Source organism: Corapipo altera, unplaced genomic scaffold (assembly GCF_003945725.1).
Source record: "Corapipo altera isolate COAL_440 unplaced genomic scaffold, ASM394572v1 61553, whole genome shotgun sequence".
In the NCBI taxonomy this organism is placed as follows: Eukaryota; Metazoa; Chordata; class Aves; order Passeriformes; family Pipridae; genus Corapipo; species Corapipo altera.
The window spans coordinates 4,996,518-5,012,086 of record NW_020884918.1 but is presented as its reverse complement, the minus strand read 5'-3'; the positions used below and the strand labels follow the sequence as shown (position 1 = coordinate 5,012,086).

The 15,569-nt window shown below is 48.0% G+C and overlaps 1 protein-coding gene across 1 annotated transcript; it reads right to left on the bottom strand.

The window, feature by feature from the left end:
• Positions 1-1,024: 1,024 nt before the first annotated feature.
• Positions 1,025-9,976, bottom strand: SIGLEC15 (sialic acid binding Ig like lectin 15). Its single transcript, XM_027656084.1, has 5 exons — positions 9,886-9,976; positions 7,595-7,978; positions 4,362-4,721; positions 3,336-3,366; positions 1,025-1,798 (listed from the first exon to the last, which is right to left on the bottom strand). The coding sequence occupies exons 1-5, from the start codon at positions 9,935-9,937 to the stop codon at positions 1,702-1,704; spliced, it is 924 nt and encodes a 307-aa protein (XP_027511885.1). The 5' UTR covers positions 9,938-9,976; the 3' UTR covers positions 1,025-1,701.
• Positions 9,977-15,569: the final 5,593 nt, after the last annotated feature.

Below are 15,569 nucleotides of genomic sequence, written 5' to 3'. Positions count from 1 at the left end.
TGGGAGATGGCATCATTTATCCTGGGAGAATAGAGGGCAGTGGCCAAATCCTCCCCAAACCCTGAATGTGCAAAAACTGAGCAGTTTAAGAGGAGGGGAGGAACTGGGACACACTTTTTAGGCCAAGTGAGTTCAACACTAGAAGCCTCCTGGCATGTGCTCTGCTGTGTTTTGACCTTCTAGTTTATCTTGGCTTGAGTGGGTGGTTTGAGTCTCCCATGAGGACCAGGGGGCACGAGTTGGTTTTGGGGCACAAGGTCTGATGTTTCTGTTTGGATCCAAACTAATTGAGTTAAAGAGGTAGTTTTTGAGAGAAAAATCCCGTGAGCCAAGCGTGAATCCCATACACAAGTGGGAACGGGTTCTTTGTTGTTCTGTATCTGTAAATCATAAGGGCTCAGAAATTCAGTTCAGTTTGTCCAATATCCCTGAGATCTCTTTCCTCTGTGACACTAGTGAGACTGAGCTTATAGATCCCTGACTACACTGCCTGCTGTAACTTCCTTTTCCTCTTTGCATCCCTTCTTATTTTTATTAAACCTGGCTTTCAAAAAAAAATTAAAAAACCACAGATACTGATTCTCCAACTGGACTGCACTAAGTATCCAAGTCACTGCTGGGACTTTAAGCTGGGATTTAAAATATCAAGTTCAAATATTTCCTTGCATTTTTTTTCTTTATTATCTTGGCCAAGTCATTTAAAATTGTGCTTTACTTTCCCAGCACAGGTATTATGAAGAAATGAACTTTAAAATAATAATTGATTGAGCTTGCAGGCAGGACCACAGGCTTGATGGTAATTCAGTAGCAGCTTGGAATCCCAGCCAGTGGTGGTTGTTACCAGGAGCAGGATCATCTGGGGAAGAATTTTGGAGCTGCTGCACTGGAATGGTTGCACAGAGCCACTTGCAAGTCAGAACTTTTCTGTGTAACACAGAGGTGGAAACTGTTTAGAAATAAGTTTTTTAGCTTTAAAAAAAAAAAAGGCAAAAAGGCAATTTGTTGTATTGGAACATTTTCACAGTGTACTTATCACAGAGCTCTGGGCACTAGGTAGAGTAGTAGAGTTAGAGACTAATTAGACTTTGCATGTCCTGCTTTCAGCTCTACCAGCTTTTGGAAAACCTCTTACTTTTTCTTGGACTCCTCTTGAAAGTTAAGGTTTCCTTTAAACTCTTAAATAAACTCTTCTGGAAGATAATGGATAATAACAATGACTAAAAAAAAAAATCCCCAAAACCACTAGCAGAAATTCCAGTAGTGTTCTGTCACAGCTGGTGTTTAAAACATGACAGTAGCTCACTTGCAGGCTGCAAGTGGTTGGACAAGTGGAGTTGTGAAATGACATTTGAAAATTGCCAAAGCAAAAAGATTTGAGAAAATTTTATACTGTTACCTGCTTGCTAAATATGATCTGGGCTAAAAACGCACAGATTGATTAAAACTGACATTCTGTGCAGATCCTCCTCTGCTCTTCCAGCTCCACCCCTTTTTTATTTCTTCTCTTTTGCCTTTAAGGGCTGCTCTTGCTTGTGAGCTGGAAGTCATAGCATATAGAATGGCTTGGGTTGGAAGGGACCTCAAAGATCGCCCAGTTCCAACATCCCCACCGGTGTTTGGCCTGTTCGTCGGCCAACATGGGTTTTGTGTTCCCTGGGAGAGAGGACACTTGTGCAGGGAGCAGGTGGGGGTGGGATCTCCTCAGCTGCACCTGGGCACTGCTCTCCCTCCTGGCAGGGTCTGGCTCCCTCCGTGCCTGCGGTCAAAGTTCTCGTAGGTGCAGTCTGGCAGCTGTGGCCTGGCAGGAGGAGAAGGGAATAAGGTGAGGACACATCCCTGGCTGCTCTGGGCTTTGTAAGTGGCTCCAGCAAGCAGCTAAGGAATGTTAGAGCACGTGTCTGCAACGCTCCGACATGGGCTGTCCCTCTGCAGCAGGGGGTCTTTAAGGCTCTGAGTTGCAACTGATGTTTTACATCTTAAAGCATCCAGAGCGATCTCCTGCACCCTTAGCATTAACTGCTGCTGCAGTCCTGCTGCTCAGAGCCTTGGGAGGTTGTGACAAACCTCTCCTGAGAAAGATCTTCTCATGGGAGTGTTCGTTTTTAAGCTTTCCTCTGCGTAGGTGTCTATACAAAGACAATCAATGGTACAGTGTCATTTAGACCCTGATAAATCAGCAAACCTGTACTTTTTGCAAATAGTCATTACAGATTGGAAGGGAGCAGCGCTAGGCAGATGTAGTTATACTGATCTCAGATACAGTTTCTTTACTGTTAGACTAAGGGCTGTTTTTTTTTTTTTTTTAGTTTTTTTTCCATCCCTTTCTAGCTCGGCCACCCCAGCTGTCAGTATTGTCCAAGATCAGCGTTGTGCTGGATAATGGGAAATGCCAAGGGTCTGTGGGAGCACGGTGTGGATGCCAGCCAAGGAATGAGGCCCTGTCACACCTGACCTGGCTCTCAGATGGGCTCTTTGGTACCTCCATACTTTCCTCCACTCTTGGCTGAGCTCATCAGTTTTGGTGTGGGCACTTTTTCTTCTCCATTAGAAACTGGGGTCCAGAGGGAGGGGAAGGTGTTGTCAGCACAGACATCCCCTCACCTATCCCTGGGGTGGATGGTCCACTGTTTAATGTAGCACCATAGAACCACAGAATGGTTTGGGTTGGAAGGGACCTTAAAGCTTATCTCATCCCACCCCCTGCCCTGGGCAGGGACACCTTCCACTATCCCAGGTTGCTCCAAGCTCTGTCCAACCTGGCCTTCAACACTTCAAGGGATGGGGCAGCCACAGCTTCTCTGGACAACCTGTGCCAGGGCCTCACCACCCTCACAGCCAGGAATTCCTTCCCAATATCCCATCTAACCCTGCCCTCTGGCAGTAGGAAGCCATTCCCTCTGTCCTGTTCCTCCATCCCTTGTCCCAAGTCCCTCTCCAGCTCTCCTGGAGCCCATTTAGGCCCTGGAAGGGGCTCTCAGGTCTCCTTGGAGCCTTCTCTTCTCCAAGTGAACACCCCCAGCTCTCCCAGCCTATTTGCATGCCTGACTGCAGCCTTCCAACCGTGCTCTGGGCTTATGGCACACCTAAATTTCCAGTTGTTTGCTTGTGCAGCATTTCTTTGCCATGGTCTCTCCAACCTGCTGCCCCAGTCCCTTGTCCTCACATCACTGGGGTCTCTCCTCAGCTGTGCCCAAACCTTGTTCCCTCTCCTTGTCCCAGGAACCTGCTCTCAGGCCAGAGAATTGTTACCAAGACCACAGACATGCTGCATTTTCACCCTTAACCATTTCCACCCTCCTGTGGGATGACATAAATAGAAGGCAGGACATCCTTACCTGACCAGGCTGGATGGAGCAGAGGAGGGACCTGTGGAGTGGGAAGGATGATGTGGGTTAGCAATGAGGTCAGAGTGAGCTGGGGAGCCAGGACTGACCTAGAGCTGTTGGGAAGCCGCACTGGGTGGTTGTGACACTCCAGTGACTGGGGAGAAGACCTGATATCAGGCCTGTGGCCCTCTTCATGGGTTTGGGAATTAGGTACTGGAATATAAGGAGGGAAACATTTTTGGTTGGTCTAACAGCTTCTGCTGTTCAAGACAAGTGGTGGCTTCCATGGGTGTGACATCAGACTGTCCCTACAGACAAGTCACAGTGATCTCATCTTGTCCAGACTAAGAGGCAGAGTCCTGTGTCCCTTGGTCCTCTCCTGCTCATTCCTGCCACTGCACAGCAGGAATGGCTTCCTGGGATGTCTCATCCCTGAGTCCCTGAAATGATTCTCATCTCCTGTAGGCGGGGCATTCCCTGCTCTCATGGCCTCAGAGTTGCTGGGACGTGGGATTTCACCAATGATGGGAAAGCAGAGGTGTGGTCTGTAAAATGAGGATGCCCATCCCAGGGGATTAAACTGTTGTGTGGGATGCACCAAAGGTAAACTTTGGCCATAGGCTACAGGGGAAGAGGTAGTAATTAGCCTGCTCCAAGGCAAAAAAAGAATTGCAAATCTAGTTGTGTAGGCAGTGTGTTCTTCACTAATTGCCCATCTGTTAGTTTATTAACCTTTCTCCTTGGGCACACAGAAACTCCTTCTCCCTCTGTCTTTTCCAAGGCCCCTTCCCAAAGGAGACCCTCTGTCAGCAGGCTGAGACCAGCCAGCCACGAGCTCCATCTTACTTGTACTTAGATTTCCCACTGGAAATGTCCTTCTCCTAGGGTAGAAAATTAAAAATCCTTAAAAAAAAAAAAAAAAAAAAAAGGAAAAAACCCACAAAACCCAGCCAAACCCAACCCCCTCCTGCCTGCCTTTATCTGCTGCACCCATCAGTGGGTACCAGTGAGACAAAGGGAAGTCGCGACACTGACCTTCTCTGGAGAACACAGTGAAGCTCAGTATGGCCAGCAAAACGAGCACTTTGACTCCCAGTGGCACCAGGACCAGGATCATGAAGAAGGAGCTGTCGGATGCCTTGAATTTGTAGAAGTACACGGCCCCCTCGGCCCTGCCGTGGCTGTTGACAGCAGTGCAGGTGTATTTCCCGTCGTGGGTCAGGTACCGCAGCTCCTTGGTGACGCGGTGGCTCGTGCTGGTGGTGGAGGTGAGGTTGGGGTAGGGGGGCCCAGTCCAGGTCAGGGCAGGTGCTGGCTCCCCCTCGGCGGTGCAGCGGGCCTGGAACGTGTGATCCCTGTTGGAGCTGACCGTGATGTTGATGATCCGGGGGGCAGCTGTGGGAATGGCGACAGGGGAGGGAGGGAAAGCGTGTCAGGCTTCAAGGGCAGGCACAGTGCAAGGCACCTGAAATGAGCTCTTGGTCTTGGTGGACCCTGAGTGGGTTATATCAGGGTAAAATTGGGTGACAGGTGCTGGTGGGTGAGGGGTTGGACATGACCCAGTGATGGGAACTTGCAGCCCAGAAACCCCCTGTGCCCTGGGCTGATCCTACAGTGTGGGCAGCAGGGAAGGGGGGGATTCTGCCCCTCTGCCCCCTCAGGTAAGACTCCCCTCCAGAGTTGCCTCCAGCCCTGGGGAACAGCAACAGAAGGATATGGAGCTGCTGGAGTGAGTCCAGAGGAGGCCACAGAGATGCTCTGAGGGCTGAAGCCCCTCTGCTCTGAAGCCAGGCTAGGAGAGCTGGGAGTGTTCAGCCTGGAGAAGAGAAGGCTGCAGGGAGACCTGAGAGCCCCTTCCAGGGCCTTAAGGGTCTACAAGAAAAATGAGGACAATTTTTTTAGCAGGACCCGTTGTGATAGGACAAGTGGTGATGATATTTTTCAAGTAAAAGAGGGGAGATTTAGATTAGATCTAAGGAAGAAGTTTTTTAAAATGATGGTTGCCCAGAGAAGTTGTGGCTGCCCCATCCCTGAAGGTGTTGAAGGCCAGGTTGGATGGGGCTTGGAGCAACCTGGGCTGGTGGAAGGTGTCCCTGCCCATGGCAAAGGGATTGGACAATATGAGCTTCAAAGATCCTCCTCAACCCAGACAATTCTATGATCCTATGAATGTTGGCATCAGCCCTCCTTCCTTATTTTTCTCGGCACCTTCTTCCCCTAGATTTCCTCCCTGCCTTTGATGGACAGAGGAGCAAAGAGATCCACACAGCAAAGAGTGGGTGCGAGGATGCTCTGTTTGTGCTCTTTTTTTTGTACTCCATTTGTGTTTTATTCCTGTGATGCCTCACACAGTTTTCTGAGCTTCACTCAACTCCAGCTGTTGTGACCTTCCACGATTGCAGAGGGCAAAGAAGTGCCATCCACCAAATAGGCACAGGTGGTGACCTTTTTAGACTCGCTGCATCTCCACATGGTCGAGGACATGGTCACCATGGTGGTCTCCACAAGCCTCTCTTGGCTGTTCCCTTGGTCTCTGACCTCCACAGCACACATGGATGGATCTGTTTGTGTGGGTCCTTTGCTCGGTGCCTGAGACTTGCCAGATTTGACAGATTAGTGTTGTAGAAGAAAATTTCTACTTCTTGCTACGACCTGTTTTTGATGTTTTTCTCCAACCCTGTAGTGACCAGGTCACTTTCAGGTTGGACATTAGGAGCAATTTCTTCACAGAGAGGTTGGCCAGGCATTGGAAGGGGTTGCCCAGGGAGGTGGTGGGGTCCCCCATCCCTGGAGGTGCTTAAGGGAAGACTGGATGTGGCATTCAGTGCTCAGGTCTAGTTGACATGGTGGTGATCAGTCAAAAGTTGGACTCAGTGGTCTAGGAGGTCTTTTCCAACCAGTTTGATCCTGTGGCCACCCAACAGCCAGTGTAGGTTCCTGGTTGCTTTTGGGTAATGCTCTCACACCAAGATAGGGCCACTACTTTTGTATTCTGTATTTGTAGTATATGGGATTGTGTGACTTAATGAACATTTAAATATCAATTTTGTAAAGGTCAGTTGGTAAAGACCATTACAAGGATGCAAAATATCAAGAGATATACTGTTGAACATGTCACTGTCAGTCTAGTCTGCTAAGGAAGTGTAGCTGCTGTGACCAAGCTTGTCTTACCCACCAATGCTCTCCTCTTAGCTCTCCTGACCCATTTAGTGCATTTGGTTCCTAAAGGTGTTGTGAAAAGCGAAGGGAGCTACATGAGTGCCCTCACAGAGGAAAAGCAGGAATTCATTTTTTTTTTTTTTACAGGCTAAACAACAAAAATATCTTTTGCAACCGCCTACAGCACATCTTCCCCCTTGTCTATGTAATGCAAGAGGAGTTTCAGGTGGTGTGTCATGTGCCTGTGTGTTTTGGCGTCTTAATTAACCCTTTAACCATTAATTAGCCCCTCCCAGTCATACTGTCAGGGTCCATTCCCAAGCAAGGTGCAGCCTGGGTGCTGTGTCTGTGTGTGTTATCATTCCTTATGGTGTGGAAGTCTGGACAGCCCAAGAGAGACAGGTCTTGCTGCCATCATGCCCTGGTCATGCTGTGTGTGGGTGTTTAGGAGCTGCTCCAAGGGAAGGAGAGCCTCGACTACGCAGAACTTCCCAAGAAGTAACCGAGCTCAATCTCAGAACCATCTGGATGTCCACGGTGCACAGCAGGCATAAGGAAGTTCCCTCTCACAAGCAAAACCATCCAACCTCATAACATGGGTAAGGTCTGAGTCTGTTTCCAAGGCCACTTGGCTCTCACAGCTCTCCCTTATCTGTGAGCTCACAGTTAAGGGAGCAGTGGGATTAGCATTTGACATTTGTTGCTCCAAGATGTTTTTTCTAAGCTGTTTGTTTTTTTTCAGGCTGTTTGTACCCTTATTGTTTCCTGCATCCAAAGTGGGATGCCCAGGTTTTGGTGGGCTCTTACCCCAGCTGCCAGAGCCTCGCTATTTCCTTACCAGTTCTGTTCCTATTCCCTCCCCTGCATTGTGTTCATTGCTTCATATTGGAATACTGAGGAAGACAGTGAATATTCCCTGCCCAAATGCTCTAAACTGTCCACAGAGCCAGAAGAGCCAACCAGTCGGAAAACCATCTCAGGTAATCTCCTGTTACCGTCCCATCAGCTTCCACACCTCATGGCTCTTGTCTTCCTACAGGATGGCTTTTCCTCTCATGGCTCTCATGCCCTCTTACGAATCAAATGTGGCTTTTTCCCACTCCTCTTACCAATCAAGTGCAGCTTTATACCACTCCTGCTTTCATACTTGTCGTGGATGTCTCCGGCCAGCTCCACCCTGCAGAAGTATCTGTCGCTGTCGCTCCAGGTCAGGTTGTCAATCCTGATGGAGAGGTCCTTGTGCCGGGGGTTGCCCAGCAGTTTGTACTTGTTCTTGTAGCTGATGGCAGTCTTACAGAGCTCACTGGTGCTCTGGCTCACACACTTGAACACTATGGTGCCGTTGTAAGGCTCCTTGATCCTCCAAATGGCAGTGAGGGTCCGGTCAAAGGCTTTGTAGGGGTGTGTGAAGGTACAGGGCAGGATCACCATCTTCCCAAGCTCACCAGTAACATCAGATGGGACGTGAACGGACCAGCTGTTGGACTGCACACCTGGGAGCAAAAAGACATCATGGAATCACAGAATGGTTTGGGTGGGAGGGGACCTTAAAGACCATTTTGTTACACCCTGCCATGGGCAGGGACACCTTCCACTGGAACAAGTTGCTCCAAGCCCCATCCAATGTGGCCTTGAACACTTCCAGGGATGGGGCAGCCACAGCTTCTCTGTGCAACCTGTGCCAGGGCCTCACCACCCTCACAGGGAAGAATTTATTCCTAATATCTAAATGTCTCCTCTTTCAGTTTAATATATAGGTATGTCTGTCTACCCCTTGTCCTGCTACAATCAACAGCTGTAGCAGCAGACTGTGGTCTCAGAAACATCTGTGTCTATGTTCCTGTCTTATAAAACTCACTTGACAGCTTCATTAAATCAGCTCTCCCCTCAGTAGCTGAGAATACCCATAAAATGTAAAGGTGCCCTGTAAGCAGTTCCAACCCTGGTCTAGCTGGCTTCACCACGTTTTGTGGGCATTCAGCTGTCAGATTAATCCTGTAGACTCAAAGATAAGATTTGTTTTTTGTTCCTGTGTCTGCTGTCCACAACACTTGACAAATACATCGGGGGCAGTGCAGCTTGTATTAATCTATTGTGCACAGCACAATGGACAAAGGCCATCCCAGGGCTGGTTCTCTGCTGTTCATTTATTTACCTGGAATCAGCTCCAAGCCAGTATTTTGATTACTGAGATCTGGAGTCGGGCTGCCCTGTCTTTCAACAATATGGGCACCTTTTCCTGCCCAGGTAATCTCATATACAAAGCTAGAGGACTGCAGGAGCCTCAAGAAGCTCGTGGACTTTAAGCACAAGGACCTGGCAATGAAAATATAAGTTGCTATTGTTTTCTAGTTTATTTGTCCTTGTTCTAGTTATTTTACAGCATGTCACTGTAACCTTTACTTCTTGAGAACTGCAGATCATGTGCTTTTGAGTACCTGACTTGCTTTTCTCTGTCACCTCTTTGACTTGTTTTTTTTTTTGTTTTAAATCTTGAGCAAAGAACACTTTATTTTTCTAGCACATAAGCCTCCCCTTGCCTTCCAGATGAAAAATAATGTTAAAAATAAGTGCATCTAATGTTACCAGCTCCACCCATTTCCATGGAAACACAGTCTGCCTATTTATGAGTGGAGGGAGTTGTCAACAGTCTGTGTATAATTTACCCTTAACCTTGAAACTTCAGGTCTTCCATTATTCCTTTTGCTAATACCCACCCTCCATTTGTTCCTGGAATTGAAGCTCTTATAACAGAGAGAGAGAATTTCATGGGAAAATAACCTGCACACCTCACAGAGGGTAACTCCCAAAAGGAGTTGTCAGGTCAGTGCACCTGCTGGTTGTCTATGGAAAGGTTGTGAAGACAACAGCAAGAGCTGCAGACCACCCCAGGCACCACCCTTGCTCTAGCAAATGCTGTTTGACAGTGTATCTAAGCAACTCCCATCGAGTTTAATGGAATTTAAGTGCATGTTGAAGTTAAATGTGAGCTTAAGTGATCAGTGGAACTGGAGAAAATCGTGTCTGCTGCATAATACCTCCTAGGAACGTGAAGCAGCACTTCTGGGTGGGGATGGAAATGCTACATCTACATGACAAAGCTGGGGAAAAGTTAGATGAACTCCATGCACAGGTTAAAAAACCAAAGAAACACGCAAACCACCCCCCCACACCCACAACTCGAAGACCTCTCTGACAACTGCTGAACCAGGTCTGAATTTTTCCAGCGTTCTCACATGCACCTGGAATTTCATGATCCTTTTAAGCGACATGATGGATGGTTCAATCCTTGGAGAGTTTGTTGCATTAGGGTGACGCCCCTGGCACTTTGTCTAGAGCAAGGGGAGAAGCCCTGATCACACAGGGATTGCTAGCAATCTCAGCAAAGCTCAGAACTCACCCTTCCTGGAGATGCGAAGAAGACACAGGAGAACCAAGCCAAACTCTCTCATGCTGGTTGACCTTCTCCCCTGAGGTGCATCAGCAAACCAGAACTGCCTCATTACATCTGAGCTGATGGCCTTGCAGGCACAAAAGGTTTTTCCAGGGCTGGAAGAAGTTGTGGTTTTCCTGTCCTTGGAGGGAGTGAGCTGTTTAGCTGAACCAGCTCTGGGTTCAGATATTAATAGTTCTGTGGTCAGTCATATGAAAATTACACCAGAGGGAATCAGGGCATTACGATTTTCCAGCTAAAGGAAGGCGTTTGCAGGTTGGGGCTGCAAACACCCACACCAGGTGTGTGATGGGGCAGGAGGGAACTCCTTTCCAGTGCCACCAACTCACTAGCCTGGAGGAAACCCTTGCAATCTGCCTAAAGGGTTGCCAAGCCAGACCCTTTCTCTCCTGGTTAGAAGCAGTTCCCCCTCCTGAACCTGGAGCCTGCAAGCCATCTATGCTTTACCCCTTGTGCTCACTCGTTGTCGTAAAACAAACCACCCCAAAACGCACTTATTTTGAAATCATCTGAGCACTCCTGCCAAGGTTCAGTGGTGGGTGAGTGCTGGTGCTCCCGGTGACCCTGCTCTGTCCACACCCATATGACCCTGATGAGTTATGAGTCATTCCTTGCTTGTTGTTAACCTGCGTTTGAAATAAGCTGAATTCCAGCTTTTGCCCAACATCCCTGTGCAAATGCTCGCTTTTTTCCTTCTGGGTTTAGCTTTTCTCTCAATTTACTGTGCAGTTTGCTAATCTGCAGAATTTGGAGCTTGTGGAGAGCTGACTGTGCTCCCCTTAAGTCATCTCCCATATGGTGATCCCATGATTTGTTTATATTTAACCTTGGGGCGTGTATTCCCTGTCTGGGTTTAGCTTGAGGTTTGCTGCCTTTGCCTTAGGCCAGGGAAGACTGATATCTGCCTGATTAATCTCCTGGGTGGGGACTGGGACAGCAGCACCCACAGGATTCACGGTCAGGTTGGACAGGGCTTGGAGCAACCCGGACTAGTGGAAGGTGTCCCTGCCCACGGCAGGGGGCTGGAACGAGACGAGCTTTAATGTCCCTCCCATTCTAAACAATTCCATGATTCCCGCTGCAGGCAGCGGTGGGCTCACAGCCACTGGAGGGCTCCCAGAGCCAATGCAAGACGCTGCCGAGTCCCTGCTGCCACTTTCGCTGTGCCAGGAGCCAGCGCCTTCCCCCCAGCAGGGATGCCAGGGCTCCCCTTTGCTTCTCACCCCTTCTCCTGAAACTCTCCCCGTATGTTCCCTTCTTAGCTTGTGCAAAATCTCCCAGAAGAGGGACTTTTGAGATCTGGTAGCGTGAAGTGTGTTTGCTGCTTTCTGAGCCCTTTCTTTGTCCTGGTCAGAGTCTTTGTGAAGGAAAGGATTTCTTTTTCCCAGACGTTTTGGAGGAGGCTCTGAGAGTACCCAGATTTTATGTATGGTTACTATTCAGCCAAGGGTGGTGTTACTTCAAATAATGACTTAGAGCCCTGTGCAGTCCCTGTGCATGCCATCCTTGAGCGGGAGAATCAGGACCCAGGGTCTAATTACTTTGCAAACTGTCCTTATGAGCTGTAAAACATAGTTCAGTCCACCAGCAGCAGAGAAACCTGAGGCTATGGGTGATGGAAGCAGCAGATAAGAGACCTGTATCCTTATCCCCTCTGTGATATGTGCCTTTTCTGTATATTTTTACCTTCTTTTTCCTCCATATACTCTTTGATTTCATCTACTTGTGATGTGAGGTTTTTGGTGTTGTGACTCTTTTTAAGCATTTCACCACTAATGGCACAGTGGGACTTAGTGGATTGAAGTAAAAGATTAAAGTGAAATCCATGCTAAAAACATCTTTTTACAGTGAAGCATAAATGATTCATATGAAGAACAGCTGCAGTTAACACTTAGTATGAACCTCTTCCTCTCTAATGTTTGACTCCAGCATCTCCTAAAAAAATACCTGGTCAATCAATGTAGAAGTACAAATCCTTTGAGTTTTCTCTGTGGGCTGATTTTCTTTTGGGACCATGTGACGGCTATTTGAAATGAAGCATTTTAATGTTTAAAATACAGAGTTGATAATGTATAGCTGAAAATATTTACTACCTATTTGAATCAGCCAAAAAATTTTGTAAACAACATCGTCTGTGGCTGTATAATCCACAGACTCTGTCATGTCTTTTTCCAGGTCTGTGCTTAAATTATATCTAAGATTTCTGTAAGGAAGCTTGCTTTTGTTCCAACACCAAAACCAGGATGCCTTCCGTATTAATGTTTCTTTTCACCAGTAATAAGCAATAGGGTGGGTGGAAATGACCCTAAGTTGCATGGGGGGAGGTTTAGATTGGATATTAGGGAAAATTTCTTGATCAAAAGATCTGTCCAGCCCTGGCAAGCTGCCTAGGGCAGTGGTAGAGTTCTCATCTCTGGAGGGATTTAAAAGCCGTGTGGATGTGGCACTTGGGGACATGGGTTAGTGATGTCCTTGACAGTGCTGGGGAACAGTTGGACTCCATGATCTTAGAGGGCTTTTCCATCCTAAATGTTCCCATGGCTCTGTGATTAGTCGGTGATGATCTGCACCCAGGTTGCAGCACGTGGCTGGAGGTGAGCACGGCACAGCTCGACCCTCCTGGTCCCAGGTTTGTCACTGAGGATCAAAACAAGGAGTCTTATATCTGGCTGTATCTGCGCTGACAATGCAGCCACTTAGTGACCAGAGTGAAGGCAATTGTTCCTCCTCTCTCCCTTTGGGTCTTGATATCAGTTTCAATTACTTCAGCAGCATGTGTGAGTCCTCCCCAGTCCTCCCCAGTGCCAACCCGCACATGTTCAGTGCAAAACCCTTATGTTTTGTCACATCTGGCTCTCTGCTCTGAAGGGATTGGCTCTGGGAAGTGCTGGGAGGGCAAGCTGGGAGGCCAGAGGAATTTTCCCTCTGTCTGGTCTCTGCCAGTTGAGCAGGAGAAAGTGGAGCTGTGCTCCCCTTCTCAGGGAGCTGCTGTGGGCGGCCCATCTCCCCCCTGCATCCACTTTATCCTGGCCAAGCTGGAGGGAGAAAAACAGCAACAGGAAAACCTGCAGTGCAAGGAAAGTGGAAAGGGTGGGAAGGATGGAGAGTATCAAAGCCAGGCACCATTGTTGTAGGTGACACTGATCCTGCTTCCTGGCATTGAGTGTTGCTGCAGAACACAGGCACCACTGTGTCAGGCTCCTCCTGATCCACTTTGAAAGTCTACAGGCTCAGCCGCTTGCCTGTGGTGTTTGCTCAGCCCCTTACAAATGCCCCTGACCTGGGAAGTCCTCCTGCCTTTCATATCATTGCTCCAAGGTCTGGAGCTGTTCCATCACCAAAGCTAGGTGGGTGAATCTGTGGAGCAAGAGCGGGGGTGCTGGTGAGCCCTCGTTGCCTCTGTTGAACAACAGCTAAAGAAAATGAAATGGATATTTGAGTAATGCTCTTCTAGTGGGTAATTATGGTTTGAAAAGCACAACTTGTGTTATAGGCAGAGCATTGTGGATGGAAGAAGACACAGGAAGTGTTTGTAAGTTTTTTGTGCCACATCCACATGGCTTTTAAATCCCTCCAGGAATGGGGACTCCACCACTGTCCTGGGCAGCCTCTGCCAGGGCAAACAGACCTTTTGGTCAAGAAATTTCCTCTAATTTGCAATCTAAACCTCTGCAGCCACATCCAAATATTGACATGGAGAACAGACCTGATTTCCCAGACCTGTACATTTCTGTCCCTGCTACTACCTGTTCAAATCCTCTGCTATGAAGAACTATGTTTGGAACACCTGCAGACAGGTGGTGATGGGATGTTTTCTATTTTGCCCATACCAAGATAGGTCAAAGCCATTGAGAGGATGATGCTGAGGCCACCAGTGCTGACACCCACCTCCTCCAGGCAGCACAAGATCTTGGGATCAGGCAGCTGCTTACTACAAGCTTGCAGAGTGGGGTTGTTCCATCACAGAACTGGTCTTTGTCCCAGGCCCAACCAACAGTGTAGAGACACCTGATTTAACCACTGATTTGTCCTGACAGTCCTGATATGGCCATTCATTGTTATGGGAATGCTAAGAGACCTTTGACTCACATTGGATACTTGCTTAATGACAGCAATGGAATATTTTAGGATCAAACCCAGTGCTTCTCAGAGCCATGTGACCTGACCAGCCACCAAGTGTCCTCTCCTACCCTGGTCACTCTGTCCTCCAAATGAGCCCTGAAGGTCTGGTCTGGTCTGTATGTGATGCTGGGATTAGCCTGAACAAGGAGGTGAGCCAGCTGGCAAGACACAGGCACTAAACATCCTTTTAGACTAATCCAAATGACGTGTCTGATTAAAGGCACTTGAAATGCCACCAGAAAAGAAGTCCCTGCCAATCCTTCTTACTAAAAAGGAGCCCATGGAGATTTATGTGCTCTGTCTTTCCCTGCTGAATGGGCACAGATGGTGATTTAAGAGTTTTATGCTCCTCTGGCTGTAGATTTCATAGCCCTTCTCTGGGATGAAAATTGCACCCTCGGGAAGGAGTGTGGGCTGGTTCTATCCATCAGGCCACATGATATCTGAAGCACATCCTGAACTTTTCCTTGGCAGAACACTCTTGGCCAGTGAAGGTGTGGGACTGGTGCATGGGCTGAGCTCTGGTCACCACCTCTGTGCTGTCTCACAGACTCCAAATAGATTCAAATAGACTGAGACCTGTGGTGATGAAGGTGGCAACTCTCTAGGACATGCCTCTGGACAATAACCCTCCACCTCTTGTTTTCACTCTCTTCCTGCCTTGCCTGAGATCCCGTACCCAACCTCTTTAGAGTGATGTTTATTGTGGCATCTTTTCTGAGAAATGTACTGTTCTGTTGTCCTTTATCCTTCCTATTGTCTGATAACCTATGTTTCACTGATTCAAATGCAAAATATAACCAGAATGCTGTTGTTATTGTCTTTTTTTTTCTTTTTTTTTTTTTTTTTTTCATTTTTAACCTTGGTGGTTAAACCTGGATTGTTCAGCCATTCCTCCTTCCTTGCCGGAGACCTTCAGCTGAATTTCTCTTCTTGGCATTACCTGTTGCTGTGCAGATTCTGAAGTGCTTTGACTGCTTCTCAGCATCTGTGAGCATCAACCACAGGTTTTCCATCCTGCAAGGGTACCTCGCCATCCTGCTTGCCCTCCAACAGGGCCCAACACGTGTTTGAAACTGACAGCTTGAATAGCCAGAGAGGACCACTGCATCAGCTAACCTGAGCTGCTATACAATCTCTAGTATGGCATGGATTGTTTTTATCCATTTGCTCCTGAACCGAATTCCAAAATCTGGATTTGACCTGGGTGCTGAGTTACCATGTATGGTGGGGAGGAGTGAGGGGAGGCACAGCTCCTGCAGCCCCTGTGCTGGGCAAGCGTGGGAGGAGAGGTAATTGCAGACCTGAAGCCAAGATACTGAGATAATAAATGAGGCAAGGATGGGTGATCACTCTTCCCAATGAACTGTGTCCAGAGGCAACGTTCTTTGACAGCCTTGACCTGGTTGTCCCATGATTGTCTGTGTTGCAGTTAAATCTGCGGCTGAGTTGTAGGCAGAGGGAAGTGTATTTCAAGGGCATTGTAGGCACTTGTGCCTTTCAGGGGA

What these genes read in the sequence shown, in the direction of transcription:
- SIGLEC15 (XM_027656084.1), bottom strand. Translation starts at nt 9,937, where the DNA reads ATGAGAGAGTTTGGCTTGGTTCTCCTGTGTCTTCTTCGCATCTCCAGG. An exon ending in TCTTCGCATCTCCAGGAAGG is followed by an intron (nt 7,979 to 9,885) that starts GTGAGTTCTGAG and finishes TTTTGCTCCCAG; the next exon opens with GTGTGCAGTCCAACAGCTGG. An exon ending in CACTGTGTTCTCCAGAGAAG is followed by an intron (nt 3,367 to 4,361) that starts GTCAGTGTCGCG and finishes CCCACTCCACAG; the next exon opens with GTCCCTCCTCTGCTCCATCC.